The sequence below is a fragment of the Coregonus clupeaformis genome, chromosome 17, assembly GCF_020615455.1.
Source record: "Coregonus clupeaformis isolate EN_2021a chromosome 17, ASM2061545v1, whole genome shotgun sequence".
Lineage (NCBI taxonomy): Eukaryota > Metazoa > Chordata > Actinopteri > Salmoniformes > Salmonidae > Coregonus > Coregonus clupeaformis.
The window spans coordinates 56,860,570-56,884,893 of record NC_059208.1 but is presented as its reverse complement, the minus strand read 5'-3'; the positions used below and the strand labels follow the sequence as shown (position 1 = coordinate 56,884,893).

General features: G+C 45.2%; 1 protein-coding gene across 1 annotated transcript in view; it reads left to right on the top strand.

Moving 5' to 3' along the window:
* LOC121586782 (CUB and sushi domain-containing protein 3) overlaps positions 1 to 24,324 on the top strand; it is a 759,103-nt gene that overhangs the window by 355,079 nt on the left and 379,700 nt on the right. The window contains exons 6-7 of the mRNA XM_041903753.2: positions 12,515 to 12,627; positions 24,001 to 24,078. Of these exons, the coding sequence (XP_041759687.2) occupies positions 12,515 to 12,627; positions 24,001 to 24,078 (191 nt within the window). The remainder of the gene's footprint in view (positions 1 to 12,514; positions 12,628 to 24,000; positions 24,079 to 24,324) is intronic.

Sequence of the window (24,324 nt, the reverse complement as noted above, 5' to 3'; positions counted from 1 at the left end):
CTGTTTTCTCCTCACTATCGCAGGCATGATGAGCGCTGCATGAGTGTACCTACCAGGCTGTAGTGTATCCTAAGGCTCAGTTTGACCATGTGAGGATTATTCACTGTTTTCGTCTGTTCTTGTTAGGTCATGGGCAGATGTATGGGTTTTTTCCCCTACAAGTCAATATTATTTTTAATGGGAATCCAGTTTGCTAGGTGCTCTGTGCTCTATGATGTAAGTCAATGGACGACAGCATCCTGACAGGCCATACGGTACTGTCATGAGCCCTCTCACTCCACCGGGTTACCACCTTAATTGGTTTCCACTATCTTCCACTCTGCTCACCTCCCTCTCTCTACTCAGCCTAACTAGCTCCACCTGTCCCTGCTCTGCTCGGCTCTAATTACTCTGCCAGCTGCGCTGCATTACCCACTAACCTCTCCCAGTATTTAAGGCCCTGTCTTTCAGCTCTCCGGTGTCAGATCGTCTGCAAAGCTCACACCCGGAACCTGTTTGCTCGCGCTTCTGGCTCACCCTGGTTTTGTGACCCCGGACCTGCCTGTTTATTGGATACTCTTCTGCCTTAGGAGATCCAGACCTGCTTCTGCCATTACGACTCCTGACTACTCTTCAATCCCGGTAACTCTGACCAGCCTTCTGCCTTGCTACTACGTATTTTGGATTCCCTTGAACTGTACTGCTGCCTGGTTTCATTCCGCCCTGTTGTGTCTGTGTCTCCCCCCAGGACTTCTGGACCACCCACCACCGGCTTCATAGGACGCGTCGCTGCCACTGGGGGGCACAGACCCAGCGCATTGGACGGGATCCCTGTTACCCCTGGAGCCTTCATTCACTCCCTACTTCCCTTTTCCCTTAAGTTTAATAAACTTTCTGGTGTGACGCAATTGTGGTCCTCTGGTCGTCTGTCTGAATCGTGACAGTACGATCTGACCATTATGGACTCAGCGCACACTTTCCCCGACATGGAAACCGATGAGCATGAGCAGCAGTTCCAGCAGCAGCAACAACAACTCGCCATGCTCATTCAACTCCTCACCAACCTTACCCCAGCCAGTCTGCCCACCAGCCCAGCCCCCGAGTTACCTGCCCCGGTCATTGCAGCCGCTGCTCCGGAACCCAAGATTGGAAACCCCGAGCGGTTCAACGGCGATTCAACCCAGGTCCGGCCATTCCTGACTAGCTGCCGACTTCAGTTCTCCTTGCAGCCAAGGACCTTCGCCACGGAGGGGGCTAAAGTTGGGTATGCCATCACTCACCTGACGGGCCGAGCTCGACTCTGGGGAACAGCAGAGTTCGAACGTCAAACCCCCGCATGTGCAACCTTCGACCTGTTTGCTGAGGAGATGCTGAAGGTGTTTGACCTGGATTCACCCACCGCAGAGGCGTCTCGTGAACTGTTCAGTATTCGACAAGGCAGACGTACAGTCGCAGACCATTCCATCGACTTCCGAACCCTGGCTAGACGAAGTTCTTGGAACACACCACCGTTGGTGGACGCGTTCTTCCATAGTTTGGCTGACTATATCAAGGACGAGTTGGTCTCCCATGAACTGCCTTCCACTCTTGATGAAGCCATCGCACTGACTGTCAGGATCGACAGAAGGATACAGACCCGTCGTCGTGAGAGGGGGCGCCAAGGTCCACCTACTACCGGCATTCGGAGAGATCCGACTGGGCTCCTGTCATCTACTGCCACTCACCCAGGTCAGCTTGATCAGTCTGAGCCTATGGAGATTGGGCGAGCCTCCCTCACTCCTGCAGAGCGCCAGCGCCGCTTCACCTCAAACCTCTGCCTCTATTGTGGAGGTGATGGACATCGTGTGGTAACCTGCCCTTTAAAGGGCCGAAGCTCACCGGGCGTAGGGGGAGTCCGGTCGAGTTCAATGACCATCCAGTCCTCCGACCGCAAACCCCTGCTGCAAGTTCACCTCCGCCTCTCTGACTCAACTCACACCCTGGCTGCTCTGGTGGATTCTGGCGCCGAAGCCAACATAATGGACGTCAAGCTGGCACGCCAACTGGGACTGGAGAACCTCCGTTTGACACCTCCTATTCCTGCCCGGGCACTGGACGGACACTTACTCGGATCGGTCACTCATGTCACGGCCCCGGTCTCGATGGGTCTGTCCGGAAACCATCAAGAAACTATCCAGTTTCACCTGCTCCCCTCTCCAGGCCAACCCCTCATCCTGGGTTACCCATGGCTCCGCCCGGCACAACCCTCAGCTCGACTGGGTGACCGGGGTGATCAGGGAGTGGGGAGAGGACTGCCACCGAACCTGCCTGCTTGCTGCCGCACTACCCCCTCGGCCAGTACCTACTAACTCCGCTCCGGACCTCTCCAATGTCCCAGAATGCTACCATGGTCTCAGAGAGGTGTTTAACAAAGCAAGAGCCACATCTCTGCCCCCTCACCGACCGTACGACTGTGCCATCGACCTCCTCCCTGGAACAGCTCCTCCAAGGGGTCGTCTTTATTCGTTGTCTGCTCCTGAAAGAAAGTCCATGGAGGACTACATCAATGGCTCTCTGTCCGCAGGATTAATCCGTTCATCTTCATCTCCTGCTGGTGCTGGCTTCTTCTTTGTGGGGAAGAAGGACGGATCTCTTCGCCCCTGCATCGACTACAGGGGACTCAACGACATCACAGTGAAAAACCGTTACCCTCTGCCTCTGCTCACCTCTGCTTTTGAGTTGCTCCAGGGAGCCACTGTTTTTACCAAGTTGGATCTCAGAAACGCTTACCACCTAGTGCGGATCCGGGAGGGAGATGAATGGAAAACCGCATTCAATACACCAACAGGCCACTACGAGTATCTGGTTATGCCTTTTGGCCTCACCAATGCTCCTGCTGTGTTCCAGGCTCTAGTGAATGATGTACTGCGGGACATGTTAAACAAGTTTGTCTTCGTTTACCTGGATGACATCTTAATTTACTCCAGAAACCTGTCTGAACACACCCGCCATGTCCAGCAAGTCCTTCATCGTCTTCTGGAGAATTCCCTCTACGCCAAGGCAGAGAAATGTGAGTTTCACGTCAAGACAGTGGCCTTCCTGGGGTACATAGTGGCAGAAGGAAGTATCCAAATGGATCCTGCCAAAGTATCAGCAGTCACTTCGTGGCCAGTTCCGGAGAACAGAAAGAAGCTGCAACAGTTTCTGGGGTTTGCTAACTTCTATAGGAAGTTTATCCGGAACTACAGTACCGTTGCTGCCCCTCTCACTGCTCTAACCAGCACCAAGCAACCCTTCACCTGGACCCCAGCAGCCGACAAAGCCTTCAGTACCCTCAAGGTGAGGTTCACCTCCGCTCCCATCCTCCAGATGCCTGATGTGGACCGGCAATTCATTGTGGAGGTGGACGCCTCGGATGTGGGAGTTGGTGCTGTGATTTCTCAGTGGGCTGCGGAGGATAGGAAGCTCCATCCCTGTGCCTTTTTCTCACGTCGGTTGTCCCCCTCTGAGTGCAATTACGACATAGGGAACCGGGAGCTGCTGGCTGTGAAGCTTGCCTTGGAGGAGTGGCGTCACTGGCTGGAGGGGTCCACCATTCCATTTCTCGTTTGGACCGATCATAAGAACTTGGAGTACATCCGCACGGCCAAACGGTTGAACTCCAGGCAGTCCCGCTGGGCCCTGTTCTTCACCAGGTTTAATTTCACTCTGTCATACCGGCCTGGATCACGCAACACCAAGCCAGACGCCCTCTCCCGTCAATTCCAGAAGGATGACACCCCCTCCAAGGACCCTGTGTCGATTCTGCCAAGTCCCTGCATCGTTGCAGCTCTGACCTGGGCTGTTGAGGAACAGGTGCTGGAGGCTCTCCGTAACCAGCCAGGTCCCAGCACTTGCCCAGCTGACCGCCTTTTTGTCCCCGAAGACCTGAGGTCCCAGGTCATTCAGTGGGGACATGACTCCCGCCTAGCTTGTCACCCTGGCTCCACCCGCACTTACAACCTGCTCGCCCAGAGGTTCTGGTGGCCCTCTCTGAGGAAGGATGTACGGGAATTCGTCCAAGCCTGCCCCATCTGCAACCAACACAAGTCGTCCTGCCAGCCCCCAGCCGGATTGCTGCAGCCCCTGCCTGTGCCCAGACGTCCCTGGTCTCACATCGCCCTTGACTTTGTCACGGGGCTGCCCCCTTCAAGTGGCATGACCGTCATTCTCACCATCGTTGACCGTTTCAGCAAGATGGCACACTTCATTCCCCTCCCCAAGCTCCCAACCGCCAAGGAGACCGCCCAGGTGGTCCTGGAACACGTCTTCCGGATCCACGGACTGCCAAGGGATGTTGTTTCTGACCGTGGTCCACAATTCTCCTCCGCTTTTTGGAAGGAGTTCTGTCACCTGCTGGGAGCCACAGTCAGTCTGACTTCCGGATTCCATCCCCAATCCAATGGGCAGTCAGAGCGGGCTAATCAGGAGCTCGAGAAGGCACTGCGATGCATGACTTCACGCAACCCCCCACTCCTGGTCGCAGCAATTGACATGGGTGGAGTACGCACACAATTCTCTGACCTGCTCTGCCATCGGTATGTCCCCTTTCCAATGTGTTTATGGATACCAGCCTCCTCTATTTGCCAGCCAGGAGGAGGAGGTTACTTGCCCATCTGCACTTGCTTTTGCCCGTCGATGTCGCCGCACCTGGTCACAAGCCCGAGCCACACTCCTCAGGTCCGTTGCCAGCTACACTACCGGGGCCAACCGTCGGAGAATTCCTGCTCCCACCTACCATGTTGGTCAAAGGGTGTGGTTGTCATCGAAGAACCTGCCACTCAGGGTGGAGTCGCAGAAGCTGGCACCTCGGTTCATTGGCCCATTCCCTATCATAAGAGTGATTAGCCCAACTGCTGTCCGGCTCCAACTGCCTAATTCCCTGGGGTGCACCCCACTTTCCATGTGTCTAAGATTAAGCCCATCCATGAGAGTCCGCTGGTCCCTGCTGCGCCTGGTCCTCCTCCTCCACGGCTCGTCGATGGTGGTCTGGTTTACACCGTCCGCCGCCTGCTTCGGTCCAGACGGAGGGGTAGGGGTCTCCAGTACCTCATTGACTGGGAGGGCTATGGACCTGAGGAAAGGACCTGGGTGCCAGCTAGTCGGATTGTGGATAGGACTCTCATCACCGCTTTCCACCAACGGCATCCTGATCAACCTGCAATCCGTAGGGGCCGCCCCAGAGGGGTCCCTAACCGTCCGGCCCGCTCGGCTTCCTGTCCTGTGCCTGATCCTGTCTCGGGACCTGTCCCATCTCCCGACCACGGCCCTCCGGCTTCCTCCGAGGATGAGGACGTTCACTCGGACCGTTCGGAGGAGTTCTAGCCCTCCTCCGGCTCCCCTCCTCCCGCCCGGCGTGGTGTTGCTCTTGGGACTTCTGGGGCCGTCCCTTGGGGGGTTCTGTCATGAGCCCTCTCACTCCACCGGGTTACCACCTTAATTGGTTTCCACTATCTTCCACTCTGCTCACCTCCCTCTCTCTACTCAGCCTAACTAGCTCCACCTGTCCCTGCTCTGCTCGGCTCTAATTACTCTGCCAGCTGCGCTGCATTACCCACTAACCTCTCCCAGTATTTAAGGCCCTGTCTTTCAGCTCTCCGGTGTCAGATCGTCTGCAAAGCTCACACCCGGAACCTGTTTGCTCGCGCTTCTGGCTCACCCTGGTTTTGTGACCCCGGACCTGCCTGTTTATTGGATACTCTTCTGCCTTAGGAGATCCAGACCTGCTTCTGCCATTACGACTCCTGACTACTCTTCAATCCCGGTAACTCTGACCAGCCTTCTGCCTTGCTACTACGTATTTTGGATTCCCTTGAACTGTACTGCTGCCTGGTTTCATTCCGCCCTGTTGTGTCTGTGTCTCCCCCCCCCCCAGGACTTCTGGACCACCCACCACCGGCTTCATAGGACGCGTCGCTGCCACTGGGGGGGGCACAGACCCAGCGCATTGGACGGGATCCCTGTTACCCCTGGAGCCTTCATTCACTCCCTACTTCCCTTTTCCCTTAAGTTTAATAAACTTTCTGGTGTGACGCAATTGTGGTCCTCTGGTCGTCTGTCTGAATCGTGACAGGTACGTATCGTGGTGAGAGTGTTTCAGATCACGTGGAATCGCTCATAGCCTAAATGGGTTTTTTGTTTTGATCCGTTAGGAAAACTAACACGTCCTGGTCAATGTTATCAGAGTTGGATCGATTCATTCCATTTCCCCGTGAAGCAGGGTAATTGAAGCCCATTGAAACAAATACAGTATTCTGCTTTTGTGCTGTTACTAACAACAGCATTCACTCATCTTGCTGGGGAGCTGTCTATTCTGAGGATGTTGATGACATCACAGGATGTTGATGACAAAGGTCACTTTCATTTGTGCGCACTGTTCAGAGGTCCAGGTGGGAAGATTGGTCACATTTACCCTAATGACATCCCTTTTTAATGGTGGTTACTCGCCAGGTCCCTGTCCCTGAATTAGGTATTGTGTTTTTGAATGTCCTGTGGAGTGTGTGTTTATAACTCATACCATAAGGTTGTTTCAATACATTCTGTCATGCTGCATGACTCCCAAGCCCCTCCAGCATAATGTCTGCTGCGAGTATTAAAGGATCATTGTGAAAAACTTGTGAGAGGGGAATCCAGAACACATTAGGGGATGGGCTGTCTGATCTAGCACAATTGAATGATGGTCAAGCCAAGAGTCATTGCGTTAGGAGGGTGGATGCTATGGAACCTTATCTGAAGTCAGCATCACCTTTAGGAAGATCAAGCCCCCTGGGACAGTCATCAGATTTAATCAATATATCACATTCACTGCTGGAATAGATATGACTGTATAGTTGGCTTTATTGTGTTAGATATCAATAGAAGAAGAAGAAGAAGAAGAAGAAGAAGAAGAAGAAGAAGAAGAAGAAGAAGAAGAAGAAGCAGCAGCTTTGGTCAAAACCGCCTAATACCCCAATGGTTAGGAGGAAAGATTGGCATGAGATCATAACTTATCATGAACATTATTATGATGAACACTGCTAAAAACTCTGCTCATCTTTATCATTCCCCAAATACAGTGGGGAGAACAAGTATTTGATACACTGCCAATTTTGCAGGTTTTCCTACTTACAAAGCATGTAGAGGTCTGTAATTGTTTATCATAGGTACACTTCAACTGTGAGAGACGGAATCTAAAACAAAAATCCAGAAAATCACATTGTATGATTTTTAAGTAATTAATTTGCATTTTATTGCATGACATAAGTATTTGATACATCAGAAAAGCAGAACTTAATATTTGGTACAGAAAACCTTTGTTTGCAATTACAGAGATCATATGTTTCCTGTAGGTCTTGACCAGGTTTGCACACACTGCAGCAGGGATTTTGGCCCACTGCTCCATACAGACCTTCTCCAGATCCTTCAGGTTTCGGGGCTGTCGCTGGGCAATACGGACTTTCAGCTCCCTCCAAAGATTTTCTATTGGGTTCAGGTCTGGAGACTGGCTAGGCCACTCCAGGACCTTGAGATGCTTCTTACGGAGCCACTCCTTAGTTGCCCTGGCTGTGTGTTTCGGGTCGTTGTCATGCTGGAAGACCCAGCCACGACCCATCTTCAATGCTCTTACTGAGAGAAGGAGGTTGTTGGCCAAGATCTCGCGATACATGGCCCCATCCATCCTCCCCTCAATACGGTGCAGTCGTCCTGTCCCCTTTGCAGAAAAGCATCCCCAAAGAATGATGTTTCCACCTCCATGCTTCACGGTTGGGATGGTGTTCTTGGGGTTGTACTCATCCTTCTTCTTCCTCCAAACACGGCGAGTGGAGTTTAGACCAAAAAGCTCTATTTTTGTCTCATCAGACCACATGACCTTCTCCCATTCCTCCTCTGGATCGTCCAGATGGTCATTGGCAAACTTCAGACGGGCCTGGACATGCGTTGGCTTGATCAGGGGGACCTTGCGTGCGCTGCAGGATTTTAATCCATGACGGCGTAGTGTGTTACTAATGGTTTTCTTTGAGACTGTGGTCCCAGCTCTCTTCAGGTCATTGACCAGGTCCTGCCGTGTAGTTCTGGGCTGATCCCCTCACCTTCCTCATGATCATTGACGAGGTGAGATCTTGCATGGAGCCCCAGACCGAGGGTGATTGACCGTCATCTTGAATTTCTTCCATTTTCTAATAATTGCACCAACAGTTGTTGCCTTCTCACCAAGCTGCTTGCCTATTGTCCTGTAGCTCATCCCAGCCTTGTGCAGGTCTACAATTTTATCCCTGATGTCCTTACACAGCTCTCTGGTCTTGGCCATTGTGGAGAGGTTGGAGTCTGTTTGATTGAGTGTGTGGACAGGTGTCTTTTATACAGGTAACGAGTTCAAACAGGTGCAGTTAATACAGGTAATGAGTGGAGAACAGGAGGGCTTCTTAAAGAAAAACTAACAGGTCTGTGAGAGACGGAATTCTTACTGGTTGGTAGGTGATCAAATACTTATGTCATGCAATACAATGCAAATTAATTACTTAAAAATTATACAATGTGATTTTCTGGATTTTTTTTTTAGATTCCGTCTCTCACAGTTGAAGTGTACCTATGATAAATATTACAGACCTCTACATGCTTTGTAAGTAGGAAAACCTGCAAAATCGGCAGTGTATCAAATGCTTGTTCTCCCCACTGTAACTGTAATCAATCCCCTAATTCTTGCTCAGAAGCTTCTCTAAATCTGATTATATGATAAGATTGCTAGTGTGGTCAGCCAAAAACCATATGCCATAAAGCATTTCTTTACAGTGCAAGGATACATCATTGCAATGTATTTTTTGGGGGGTCTGAGTTGGAGAATAGTGATGAATTATGGGGTAAAAGTATTGTGAGGTCATTAGCTTCCGTTAGAGAGTCAATTTATTCTACTCTGTGCCACGTCATCTTCCTGTTTCTCAAGTCTGATAGCCAATGGAATGGAGGAGCTGGTCCGAAGCCAAACTCTGTGTTAATGTTAAGAGGGACCAACAGCAACTGTCTGGAGCGAGCCTAACTTCTATTAACATTGTAGGGGATTGGCCTCACATGGGGTACCATTTACTGTGTGCAGGGATGTCCTATTTGTAAGGATTAATTATGATAATATAAGAAATTCCTTGAGTAATGTATTTCAATACGTCACTACAGCATCATACACTTTCCTGCGGGTGCCAAAAAAAGCCCGAGCTCACAGGCTAGTTCCAGTCAGGTGACGTAATGTAGTCTTGCTTAACTGCACCTGCTGGATTTTCTATTGTTGCTGAATGGATTAGATATGTATTAGAAACCCTGAAATGGAAAGTCTTATTTCAGTCTATTTGTGAAGAGAAGCTAGGTCCTGGATAAGTATTGTTTTTCCCTCTTTCTCTTAGATCTATTCATTTTTTTACTGCAGCAAATGGTATAATTTGGATGAATATCATCTCAGCCTTAGAAAAATACATGTTCTGCCGTTCGGTTTGTTTTTGACCACAGCATTTTGGATTAGAGAGGAGCATTAGAGCAAATTACTGATTTTACTGTGCTTGTGTTTTGGTGCGGTTCATTCTGACCCCTCTGCACACGGAGCCCAGACTGCAATTTGGACAGGTCCATGTCGACCCTGCATGCTGCCATGAAACGGATGAAATTTAGTTTCCATTATCCAACGGGGTGGAGAGGCCTTGAGTCGCTGTTTCAAAGTGTGAGGAGGCAGAGGAGAGGGAGAAGAGTAACGTGCGAGGAGGGAAGGGGTGCGGAGGAGGAAGGTGGAGGGCTCTGCCACAGAAGGAGTGCCCGTGGAGAACACTGATTACTTACTTTTAAAACATCAGTTTGATGGAGAGACGCGCATCGCTTCCCAGCGGCCTCCCATCTGTCTCTGACGCCGGGGTGGTGATTGATGAGGCGTCCGCCAGCGTTGTACACTGCCTGCCGCCCAGAGCTGATGCAGAGGCCAGCCCTGCTTCTGTGTCCCTCCCCTACCTGGGTGTGTGTGTGTGTGTGTGTGTTTGTGTGTGTGTGTGTTTGTGTGTGCGTGTGTGTGTGTGAGTCTGTGTGTTCCACTTATTTGTGCGCAATCACCTGCAATCTCTCTGCTTATTTTACATGGAGCTTCCTAGAGCATATTGATCCCAGCTAGATGGGACTTGGAATGCAGATGTTCTAGAATTCTGTGGTGTGTGTGAGTGTGTGCGTGTGTGTAAGGGGGTCACATTAGGTCTATTGATCTGTGGGGGTGGGGGGGGTGAGGTTAAACCAGACAGTGCTCTGGTCTGCTGTCTCTGCCTCTGTCTCAGGCTGCATCCCAAATGGCACCCAATTCCCTACATAGTGCAATACTTTTGACCAGGACCCATAGGGCTCTGGTCAAAAGTAGTGCACTATACAGGGAATAGGTCGCCATTTGGGAATCTGCCTCAGTGTGGGTAATGGAAGAGACTTTTGCGTGATAACAGTAATGATATGGCACAGCTCCAGCTTGTGGAAGCCACTAAGCTGTGATCCATGTGACCGTGTCCTTTAATGACATATGCCAACAGTCATCAATAAAGGTCGGTGTGAGGCAGGGGGGAAAGAGGGGATGGGGGGAGGAAGGGAGGGAGAGGAAGGGAGGGAGAGGAAGAGGGAAGAGAGCGGTCTGTATTTGACCTCTGTGCCCAGTCCCTTCGGTGGCAGGCTACTCGTCTTCTAGAAGTTTCCTCTGGCCAACTCCATTGTGTGTTGTGGTGGTATGGGCCAAAGCCAGGGCAGGGCGAGGGCCAGATACACTGTCTACTCTGTATGCATATTAACCTCTACGGGATTGGTGTCCCATATACAGGACGGTTGAGCTAACGTGTGCTAATGTGATTAGCATGACTGTTGTAAGTAACACCAAACTTTCCAGGGCATAGACATGTCTTATATGGGAAGAAAGCTTAAATCATTGTTAATCTAACTGAACTGTCCAATTTACAGTAGCTATTAGTGAAAAAAATACCATGCTATTGTTTGAGGAGAGTACACAACAACAAAAAACGTATCACGGCAACTGCTTTGATACACCTCTGAATGTAAATAATGTACTTACATTCAGTAATCTTGCTCTAATTTGTCATCCTAAAGGTCCCAGAGATAAAATGTAGCATAGTTTTGTTTGATAAAATCAATTTTTATTTTCAAATGTGGGAACTGGGTTCTACAGTTTGAACCCCTGCTGTCTCTGGCTCCACACCCACCCCGCCTGGCCATCTAGATGTGTGAAAGTTAGTGTATAAGCTAATGATCCATCATGTATGACATTCCTGGGAGTGTGTGAACTTACATTTTGAATTACCATATCATTTTTGTATGTTCTCTATAGTTATGTACATGTAAATGTATCAATTGACCAATTCGGCACATTCGGGGAGGCTTGATACAAAATAACCCAGTTTTGCAATGCATCACTGGATCAATCTGAAACTTTGCACACGCACTGCTGCCATCTAGTGGCCAAAATCTAAATTGCGCCTAAACTGCAATATTATATTGTGGACTTTCTCTTGCATATCAAAGATGATGGAACAAAAAAATATATATAGAAAACCCATGTTTTTTTATTTGTATTATATTTTAACAGATCTAATGTGTTATATTCTCCTACGTTCATTTCACATGTCCACAAACTTCAAAGTGTTTTCTTTCAAATGGTATCAAGAATATGCATATCCTTGCTTCAGGTCCTGAGCTACAGGCAATTAGATTTGGGTATGTCATTTTAGGCGAAAATTGAAAAAAAAAGGGTCCGATCCTTAAGAGGTTTTAAGACCATTACTTAAGAGGTTTTAAGACCATTACTTAAGAGATTTTAAGACCAGTACTTAAGAGGTTTTAAGACCAGTACTTAAGAGGTTTTTATACCAGTACTTAAGAGGTTTTTATACCAGTACTTAAGAGGTTTTAAGACCAGTACTTAAGAGGTTTTAAGACCAGTACTTAAGAGGTTTTAAGACCAGTACTTAAGAGGTTTTAAGACCAGTGTGACATTTTGAACAGGTGGATATACTGTAGATGTATGCGGTAGCTATCACTTTGTGACTAACGTATAAGGGTCTTCATACACTGTGTTTATGCTTTGTATACACTCCGTATGGCTATACACCTGAGTGTGAGGCTTTGACCAAGGGGGTGTGGCTAACACAGTTGATGATCCTCCTCTTTGTAGTGTTCTCACCAGGGGTATGGACACCCTGTTCTTCTATCCCACTCTGAAGCAGAACATTCAGCATTTTTCCATTCAACATTACCCTATGAACATTATTTTGAGTTGTATGTCCTGTTGTCATTCATGCATAATAAGCAACCTAACTTTGGATTTTGAATTTCCACAATTTTTATGTAGGTCTACAAGATGCTATTTTTTAACCTATGTACTGTGTCCAAACCTTGTTTCAAAACCAAAACAGGGTTATCTTTTTTGATTGGCCGAGACACTAAAAGACACCAGTGTTGTAACATGCTGACTTTGAGCGTGGATGTAAAAATCTTAATGATTTTCTCCTCTTGTTTCTCTCAGGTTATCTGGGATGAATGTCCCTTCTCCTATTGTCAGCAACAAGAACTGGCTGAGGCTACACTTTGTAACCGACAGTAACCATCGATACCGGGGCTTTAGCACCCATTATCAAGGTAAGCCTCTGTTTCAATCAATACAAAGACGCTTAGGAAGGAGTTTCCTGACCACCTAAAAACAGAAAAACTTAAATAAGAGTGTAATCCTTTTAAAGCCCTGAGAGAGTCAACACATAGCGCTCTGAAAGCGGGATGAATCCTACACCTCTTCGCTCTGTCCTCCTTAATTAGTTTTTCTTATTATTGTCATTATCTTAGATTTGCTGTTTTCTTTTCATGTTATTTTTTTTGTTTCAGACTGACGTGGTCATTCTATCATTCTGCCTTTCAACTGTGCATGATTACAGCTGGAAGATATATATTTATTTTACTCATGGAAACCGTAAATCCCGAGGACATGATTTGGGCAATTAGCGCTTTCGGTTTTCACTTTTAATTAGAACCCTCTCTCTGTAGCAATGCCAACTATCCACAGCACAGCAGTCAATTTAAAAAGTGTTTTTGTTGTGTTATGTTGCATGCCTCTTCCGAACTAACCAATAGATTAACAAAAAATCACTTCTTCTCCTCTTTTTGAAATTGCCGTCTCTTTTTTTCCATCTTATTCCAAAGCTGCTGATTAAACAAAACGAAGCTACTGTAAAACAGATCATCCAGAATCATATACTCACATGTGCATTGCTGTGTGTTGTGTTTGTGGAGTTATTCTGACACACATTTACCATAAACCAAATCCCCCATACCGAATAAATGTTATCCTATTGAAGGACTTGGATAACATATCAAATATGAAATATGTTTGCCTACTGTTACATCTTGGGAAATGAGTTTGGATTAAAAATAGCTCTCTGAACCACTTTATAGGCTACGATGAGGTGCTAGGCTAGCTTATTAGCTCATCAGATGCTTTAAAGGTAGATACTGTGATTTAATAAACAAATAAAACCTTACATTTTTGGTTTATCATAGAGTATGACTCTAAACTCATGAGACATTTATTTAAGTGATTTCCTTCAAGGATCTGCTGGAGTTTGACTTTTTCTCTCCATGCACAATATTCTTCAAGGATCCCAGACCACAGACTGTAGGTTTAATAGAACGTGAAGAAGCAGGGGTTAAACCAGGGGTTCCCAAACTTTTTTCGTCCACGACCCCATTTTGATATCTGAAAATGTTTGCGACCCCCAACAATGGGAAAAAAATTATGCAATTAACAGCCAATGTTTACTTTTTTATTTGGGGCTATGGCAGTCAATTGAAAAACATTCTCACAGTATTTCTGATTGTCTTCTCAACTCACCATCACATACTTTTAATGTGGGGCTATGACCGTCAATTGCAAATTAGTATGACATAACGTCTCTAATGCTGCGTTCAAAACAACTGAGAACTCTGAACTCGGCTTCACTCAGATATGAGTTGGCGAAGAGTACCATGAGTTTTAATGCTCTGAAGGAGACAGCAGGGTATTCCCTTTGAGATTTGTAGAAAATATTAGTAATTTCATTTTTGGGGATTTTTTTTTATTTTCCCACGAGCCATTTACATATTGGGCGACCCCACATGGGGTTGTGACCCCTCGTTTGTGAACCGCTGGGTTAAACCCACTCTGAAACAGATGGACATCTGCAGTCAGGGAAGAGCTCAGTGCATCTGATTGGGTTTATTTCTGTCCCTGACACCTCTCTAGAGGACAATGTTAAAGTTCAAGCACTTTTCACATCCTCAGAAAAGACAACGTCTGTATGCAAAGAAAGGAGAGGGTATGAATACATTATTTTCTCATCACTTACTAATGTTTGTAAATAGTTAGCGAACCATTTTTCTAATACCCTACTAATGAGCTATTCATTGGACGTTGGTATACAAAGTGTCACACGTCGGGGACTTTTTTTATTAAACACAACTTATTATGGATATTCTCAACGAAAAGGACTGTAGAACCTCATTTATTTTCTGGCTTGGTGCCAGGAACAGTAGTGGATTTAAAAGGTCTTTAAAATGGACAAACCTCAACTAAAATACACAATATTTGACAAGTTTAACACATTTATTGCACTTGGCAGAGGTAAAAAGCCAGGAGAGATTGGTCAGCAAGAAGATAGAGATTTGATCTTCATGTCTGCCGTTGATGTCTGCCGAGGGATATATTCCCCTTGAGAACGGCCCTGTGACTTCCCCTCTTAGTGGCCTAACTGGTACAAACCACCCGGTGAACAACAAGCAGTTCAGCTTCAAACCACCTGGTGAACAACAAGCAGCTCAGCTTCACACCACCTGGTGAACAACAAGCAGCTCAGCTTTACACCACCTGGTGAACAACAAGCAGCTCAGCTCCACACCACCTGGTGAACAACAAGCAGCTCAGCTTCACACCACCTGGTGAACAACAAGCAGCTCAGCTTCACACCACCTGGTGAACAACAAGCAGCTCAGCTTCACACCACCTGGTGAACAACAAGCAGCTCAGCTTTCCACCACCTGGTGAACAACAAGCAGCTCAGCTCCACACCACCTGGTGAACAACAAGCAGCTCAGCTTCACACCACCTGGTGAACAACAAGCAGCTCAGCTTCACACCACCTGGTGAACAACAAGCAGCTCAGCTTCACACCACCTGGTGAACAACAAGCAACTCAGCTTCAAACCACCTGGTGAACAACAAGCAGCTCAGCTTCAAACCACCTGGTGAACAACAAGCAGCTCAGCTTCAAGCCACCTGGTGAACAACAAGCAGCTCAGCTTCACACCACCTGGTGAACAACAAGCAGCTCAGCTTCACACCACCTGGTGAACAACAAGCAGCTCAGCTTCACACCACCTGGTGAACAACAAGCAGCTCAGCTTCACACCACCTGGTGAACAACAAGCAGCTCAGCTTCACACCACCTGGTGAACAACAAGCAGCTCAGCTTCAAACCACCTGGTGAACAACAAGCAGCTCAGCTTCAAACCACCTGGTGAACAACAAGCAGCTCAGCTTCAAACCACCTGGTGAACAACAAGCAGCTCAGCTTCACACCACCTGGTGAACAACAAGCAGCTCAGCTTCAAACCACCTGGTGAACAACAAGCAGCTCAGCTTCACACCACCTGGTGAACAACAAGCAGCTCAGCTTCAAACCACCTGGTGAACAACAAGCAGCTCAGCTTCAAACCACCTGGTGAACAACAAGCAGCTCAGCTTCAAACCACCTGGTGAACAACAAGCAGCTCAGCTTCACACCACCTGGTGAACAACAAGCAGCTCAGCTTCACACCACCTGGTGAACAACAAGCAGCTCAGCTTCACACCACCTGGTGAACAACAAGCAGCTCAGCTCCACACCACCTGGTGAACAACAAGCAGCTCAGCTTCAAAGCACCTGGTGAACAACAAGCAGCTCAGCTTCAAAGCAGCAGCTGCAAAGCACTTTAGGACACCAAACCACCCCAAAATCCAATTTACCCAACGGATCTGTCTGAAAGAAATCCCATCAGAAAAAGCACGTTCACATCTCTGATTGAACCAGTTATTGACATTAGCCAGCTGTTGCGCTCCCTGTCAATGCAGCTCATCTCTCATAGGAAGTCGGTGGCGGTCGAATTGAAGCTGTTATTGGCAATGCTGCTGGGGCTCTTTTGAAGGCAGCCTCTGATAAGCAATGAAATGGAAGACACCACGTCTCACCTTAATCAAAGTTTGAGGGGGAATTTGAACCCAGACAATGTTTGTATTTGTATGTGTGCAGCCTTGCTGCTGTTCATCACTATTAGAAAGGAGTTCACATACAGCATTACTGTGCCTTCAGAAAGTTTTCACACCCCTTTCCACATTTTGTTGTGGTACAGCCTGCATTTAAATTGTTTTCAATTGAGATTTTTGTCACTTGCCTACACACAATACCCCATAATGTCAAAGTGGAATTATGCTTTTCATGTTATTAATTTTTTTACAAGTTAATTAAAAATGAAAAGATGAAACGTCTTGAATCAATAGAGTATTGGACCCCTTTGTTACAGCAGCCCTAAGTGTGCTTAACAAGTCACATAATAAGTAGCATGGACTCACTCTGTGTGTAATAATAGTGTTTAACATGATTTTTGAATGACTACCTCATCTCCGTACCCCACACATACAATTATCTGTAAGGTCCCTCAGTCGAACAGTGAATTTCAAAAACAGATTTCAACCACAAAGACCAGGGAGGTTTTCCAATGCCTCGCAAAGAAGGGCACCTATTATTTAAAAAGAAAGCAGACATTGAATATCCCTTTGAGCATGGTGAAGTTGTTAATTATACTTTGGATGGTGTATAAATACACCAAGTCACTACAAAGATGCAGGCGACCTTCCTAACTCAGTTGCCAGAGAGGAAGGAAACTGCTCAGGGATTTCACCATGAGGCCAATGGTGACTTTTATACAGTTACAGAGTTGAATGGCTGTGATAGGAAAGAACTGAGGATGGATCAACAACATTGTAGGTACTCCACAATACTAACTTAAATGACAGAGTGAAAACAAGGAAGCCTGTACAGAATAAAAATATTCCAAAACATGCATCCTGTTTGCAACAAGGCACTAAAGTAAAACTGCCAAAATGTGGCAAAGAAATTAACATAATGTCCTGAATACAAACCATTATGTTTGGGGCAAATCCAACACAACACATCACTGACTACCACTCTTCATATTTTCAAGCATGGTGGTGGCTGCATCATGTTATGGGTATGCTTGTCATCAGCAGTTTTTTGTTTGTTTAATAAAAATAAATGGAATAGAGCTAAGCACAGGCAACATCCAAGAGGAAAACCTGGTTCAGTCTGCTTTCCAACAGACACTAGGAGACAAATGTACCTTTCAACAGGACAATAACCTAAAGCACAAGGCCAAATATACACTGGAGTTGCTTACCAAGATGACATTAAATGTTCCTCAGTGGCCTAGTTACAGTTTTGACTTAAATCTATGGCAAGACTTGAAAATGGCTGTCTAGCAATGATCAACAACCAACTTCAATAATTTTTTTAAGAATGTGTAAATATTGTACAATCCAGGTATGCAAAGCTCTTAGAGACGTAGAGACTTACCGCCAAAGGTAATTCTTACATCTATTGACTCAGTGGTGTGAATACCTACGTAAATGAGATATTTCCGAATTTCATTTTCAATACATTTGCAAACATTTCTAAAAATATGTTTTCACTTTGTCATTATGGGGTATTGTGTGTAGATGGGTGAGAAAAACAACAACATTTTAATCAATGTTGAATTGTGGAATAAGTCAAGGGGTGTGAATACTTTCTGAAGACACTGTAGCTACCTGATAGAATACATTTAGATTAGATTAGATGTGGATATCTACTGTACGTAGTTCCTATGCATGTGTTATGCAGCCCTTATATACACAGGGACTGTTTACAGGACCCTTATAATACCATATCACCAATGAATCTGCACATCTGAGTTGGAAAACCAAATGGGTCCTTTTCAAGCAACTTCAGGATTTTGATAAAGTAAACCGTCAAAAATTAATCCAATCAGTGATCCTCCAGGGTTCTATCTCTCTTATCTTCCCTAGAATTAAAATGTTCCAAACGCCCCTGTTATATCATACTCAATCACAGCGCGCTCTGCCACTGCTCAGACCATTTCCCCACTCCTCTAAGCAGTGCAGTCAGAAATAGGACTTCATGTTAATTCATGACCAGAAGACTGGTGTCGCAGACAAACTCTTCCCCTGGAGCTAATGCCATCTTTGATAAGGCCTGCGTTTGATGGTCACCTCTGTTCCTCTATCATTAGACTGCAGGCCAGTGCAGAGTAATGTAAATTAGAATTTACCATTGGCCTCGGGGGAGTATTTAATTTGGCAAGTCTTCACTATGTTTCTGTCAGATTGGATCCTTCAACAATTGGCCTATATCATAATGCCATTACTATTAGCGTGTTTGCTTCTACAGCATCAGGCCCATTAATACGTCCCCACTATTCCAGACATCCATTTTGTTTTATTTGAACCTGGTCCCGTTTCTCAATTTAGACAGCCAGAGGCTTTGAGAGCATTGTCTTTTTCATCATTGATTGATTGAATGCTGCCAACTGAGATTCTAAATAATCTTCTCTTAACAATCAGATCTGCATTCGACCTCAAAGTCAGCAAATAATCAAATCAATAATCAAGCTGTTTCCAAACATTTTGTGGGGGAATTATATCCAGGAACACAGTACATAGGCTACCATTAAAGGCAAAATCCATACTAAATTGCTCTGCCACAAAGCAGCAAAAAATCTATAAACATCCCTCAACCCCTATCGTGTGTATTTTTCAGTGATTTGGAGTGGCAAGCCATTCCCATAAACTCCACATGAATATATGGAACTGTATGTTATGCATAAACTGTTCAGGACAGACATGTTTATGTAACTCTAAGAGCTAGTATTTATGGCAGTAATCTGTCCTGTCTGTGGCGACCGAGCACTGAGCAAGACCAGCGGGTCAGGTGCCACGATTTAATTACAAAAAACTAATTATACCATAACATCTGTCATTTAGTATGCAATCACTTTTGCCCCGCATCCGGTACGGTTCCCAATCAAGGAGCCAAAGGCAGTCTAATTAGTATTGAAATGCTCTCTTAACAGTGTGACATGAGAATTCCCACAAGCGCACAGATGTATAATGATGAAATGAATAGTGTTTGGGCCACTTAATAACTGGACACCGGAGCTATGAACCATTAATAGTCTACGATGGAATTTGAAATGGTCTTGAGTAAAACACTTTTATAAAGATTTGCCAAGACTTTAAAAGGTACAATCTGTATTGTCAAGTTCTTAACATATTAATCTATATATACAGTGCATTTGGAAAGTATCCAGAACCCTTGACTTTCTCCACATTTTGTTACATTACAGCCTTATTCTAAAATGGATTAAATTGTTTTTCCCATCATCAATCTACACACAATACCCCATAATGCCAAAGCAAAAACAGGTTTTTAGAAATTTTTGCACATTTATAAAAAATAAAAAACTGAAATATCACATTTACTCAGTACTTTGTTGAAGCACCTTTGGCAGTGAGTACAGCCGCAAGTCTTCTTGGGTAGGACGCTACAAGCTTGGCACACCTGTATTTGGGGAGTTTCACCCATTCCTCTCTGCAGATCCTCTCAAGCTCTGTCAGGTTGGATGGGGAGCGTTGCTGCACAGCTATTTTCAGGTTTCAGGATTCAGATGTTCGATCGGGTTCAAGTCCGGGATCTGGCTGGGCCACTCAAGGACATTCAGAGACTTGTCCCGAAGCCACTCCTGCATTGTCTTGGCTGTGTGCTTAGGGTCGTTGTCTTGTTGGAAGGTGAACCTTCGCCCCAGTCTGAGGTCCTGAACGCTCTGGAGCAGGTTTTCATCAAGGATCTCTCTGTACTTTGCTCCGTTCATCTTTCCCTCGATCCTGACTAGGCTCCCTGTCCCTGCCGCTGAAAAATATCCCCACAGCATGATTCTGCCACCACCATGCTTCACCGTAGGGATGGTGCCAGGTTTCTTCCAGACGTGACGCTTGGCATTCAGGCCAAATAGTTAAATCTTGGTTTCATCAGACCAGAGAATCTTGTTTCTCATGGTCTGAGAGACTTTAGGTGCATTTTGGCAAACTCCAAGCGGCCTGTCATTTGCCTTTTACTGTTTGCTGAGGATTTTTATTTATTTAAATTCATTTTAGAATAAGGCTGTTACGTAACAAAATGTGGAAAAAGTCAAGGGTTCTGATTACTTTCGAAGGCACTGTATATTGTGTGGAATTTTCATTGTTGGACATAAAAGACTGTAAAAAACAAACTAACAGGAATCAGCTCCAAGTGAATTTAATTTAAGAAATCTGTTCCCAAGTATTCCCATGTATAATAAAGAGACATGACATGATCGTATAAAAATTAAGCAAGGTTTTCAATGATTATGTTTCAGTCAAACATATCTGTTTGGGCTTCTTGCGGTCAATTTGCAGTCTACAAATTATTGTAGTCTAGTAATTATGTCCCCCCCCCCCACCCACCCAACCATCCACTCAAGAAACAAAAAATTGGCCCGCGGCTGGAATCTAGTTGATGATCCCTGCGCTATGATATGGTAGGTACCCATTGCCTTGGAGCCACCTTACGTTTTAATTACCTAAATTAGAAGGACAGTGTTGGCATGTTGAGATGGTCGCCTTCCTCCTCATATGTAGCAGATCTTCAAAGGCGAGCCAATCCTTTCTTAATCAGTCTGAATGGATAAATGTCACGACTGAACGGCAAGTATCAATCAATAGGGCATCCCGGGCGTTTCGGATAATTTGGCACAGCATGGGAAGGAATCAATGTATCATTCTGGCCTTTATTTATTCATGAAAGAAAGCTGACCTGAGGATCATAAAATGGAAGTAATGAAACATTCAGGTTTGGTCAATAAGAGGTCGTGTAAGGGTTGGTGTGAGGTGTGACCCAGGTGCGGTGCAGGATAGACTGTAGACAGTAGGCAAGGATGGTGAAACAAGGATCTTTACTGGTGGTCCAAAAGCCAGGATACAAAACAACAGACTATACACGAAAACAAATGAGGAGCACATAGGTCTCCAAAAAACAGGTTGACAGCAAACAATACGAAATACTAACTCTGACTGGAAAAACACAATGACACAGGGAGAACACTTCTCGATTACCTGTAACTCCGTCACGTGACCCGACACTGATACGTACTGCTTGACATCAAGGAACTAGCAGAGAAAACTGAGCAAGGGAACACAGGGAAGTGAGGGCATAAATACACAGGTGAATCAGATAGCCACAGGTGACACCAATAGGCAGATAATTAGTCCCGACTGTGAGTGAGGAGGTGCCTATGGTTGTCGGAGGATGACACCTAGGGGGTCACTCCGGAACTGCGACCCACTCCTGTAACAAGGTCGGACTAAAGGTGCCATTTGTCCCTCATAGTGCCTGAGAATGCCTTTTCTCTTTAATATAGTTTACACATCTGCACAAAGAAACTTGTTGGCTGATTTATCGCGCCGCAAATTAAGCGTGTCCCAAGAAAGGACACATTAAGGCATCATAAGTGATACTGCTCAAGTGGTGCTCATCGGTGACCGTCGAAGTGCCACCCGTAAATGAAGATGCAGATCCTCACAGATGAACTACAATTAAGTCTGAACTATTAGTGATGTTGGGTACTTGCTTGAACTGTCCACTTCCTGAAAATGGAAGAGGTACTGTCCACTTCCTGAATACGGAAGAGGTACCGTCCACTTCCTGAAAATGGAAGAGGTACCATCCACTCTTACTGAGTACAGAAGAGGTACCCTCCACTCTTACTGAATACGGAAGAGGTACTGTCCACTCTTCCTGAATACGGAAGAGGTACTGTCCACTATTACTGAATACGGAAGAGGTACTGTCCACTATTACTGAATACTGAAGAGGTACTGTCCACTCTCACTGAATACGGAAGAGGTACTGTCCACTATTACTGAATACTGAAGAGGTACTGTCCACTATTACTGAATACGGAAGAGGTACTTTTCACTCTTCCTGAATACGGAAGAGCTACTGTCCACTATTACTGAATACGGAAGAGGTACTGTCCACTATTACTGAATACGGAAGAGGTACTGTCCACTCTTACTGAAAACGGAAGAGGTACTGTCCACTATTACTGAATACGGAAGAGGTACTGTCCACTATTACTGAATATACAATAATATCAGTTTGAGTGATCTTCTGTTAAACTCGGCTGTACACACTGTTTCTGACATGAGTTACTTTTTGGGGACTTTGGACTTTTGAAGAGTTTGTAGTAGCTGGGAACCACAGGTCTGCAGAAGCTTTGCAGTAAACTGTCCAGTATCTGGTGTCTTGGTATCATGAATACATTAGGATTTTAGAGTTTTACTCACAGAGCAGATTTGTCGACCTATCATTTCCGAAATGCACAACATTCCAAAAACGGTATGGCATATATTAATCAATTTTTTACTTTTAACTTTTCAAAAAAGACGATCAAGAACATATGTGGCATGCTGATAATGTTACTTTCTACGCTCTTTCATAATGAGTTGGTCTGCTCATAATCCTAACTACACAACCTTTGATGTCTGAAAGTTTAAGATGTTGATTTTGATGCAATGGTTTACAGCAATCTTTCCTATTGTAAGAGTGGGCAAACATTTTCTACCTTATCCACCTCCACTGTATGTCAATATCCTGAAGTACAACTGGCAGTTGTCAAAAAAAACTTTGCACCTCTCATTCTCTGTCATTCAGTTAATCCTGAACTGAAGATCTAATATCTGTTTACAGTATATTTTCATATTTTTTGAAGGAAAGGCTGAATCAGTGAATCCAATGTCAGTGTGCGAGTGTACCCTTTGTAAGGCTGTGAGGGTTGCCCTCAAATACGCAAATTATAGGAGAGAGAGAGAGAGCACCCCCACAGCCTTACACAATGCCACTTGCTTTTTTCACCTTTTTTCCAAACCCTAATATAATCCTTCATCATCCCATGTTATATCTGACAGTGAATCTATGAGCACTTTCTGAACAAAAGCATTACATATGTTCTGACAACAGTTTTTTGAAGGTTTCTTTTTGGAAAACAGAAAATAAAACATTTATCATGATTGATGTTTTTACACACATGTTGAATGTGATCACATTATTATTATTATTATTATTATTATTATTATTATTATTATTATTATTATTATTATTATTATTAGTGACATTATTATTATTATTATTATTATTATTATTATTATTATTATTATTATTATTAACATGTCATTCCTCACAGGGCTTCTGTTCAACTAAGATATTGGGGCTAAATTTACATGAAATAGTGATGAACATCTAACGTTAGCACAACACCTGAGAATCATCCTATTGCTCAGGATGTGTGTGTGTGTGCGTGCGTTTGTGCGTGTGCTTGTATGTACGTGTGTGTGGGCATTTGTGTGTGTGTGTGAGCTGACGCCTGCACTGTCATGTCCCAGCGTGCCGTTCTGCGGCATAACAGATCGGCCATTCTGTTGCTAAAAAAAAACCTTGACAGCCGCCTCTGCCCTGAAGACTCCTCTGAGGATTGTGGCTAAAGGCTGATCCATATCGGCTGCTCTACACTCTGGTCTGCTGTCCTGCAAAACCCCCCAATCATTTCAAGGTTGACAAATGAACAGAAGCCCTGTACGCTACTCATATATTAATATCGTTCTTCTCCTTTTTTGCTATTTTACCTCTGCACATTCTTTATTTTTTCTGTTGCCAAGATACTTTGACTATTTTTACCTGCTGCTATGATTTGTGCTCTTCTCCATAAGCTTGGAGGATGGGTTTCTTGGTTTTCAATGCTGATCGGTTTATTTGGAACCTGTTTCACCTGATTTCATGTTTTTGTTTTCCCTTTAACTAGTGAAAAGGTCCGTAGACTTTAAATCTAGAGGAGTAAAATTATTCCCAGGCAAAGACAACAGCAACAAGTTTTCTATCTGTGAGTCTACCTTTGTTACTCTGTTATGGTAAATCGGTGATTTCTGTTTTCCTGTGTGTGCTTGTACGTGTTTGTTTGTCGATGTGTTTCATGTTTTCAGTAGTTTAGTAATTGCTTTGTTTGGACATCGTAACCTGCTGATGTTGAATGCATGATCAGTCCCCCAACCCACCCATCATGCCTTGAATCAATAACCAATGGCCTTGTGCTATATGATAAAATGGCAAATGTGCACTGTGCAATCCT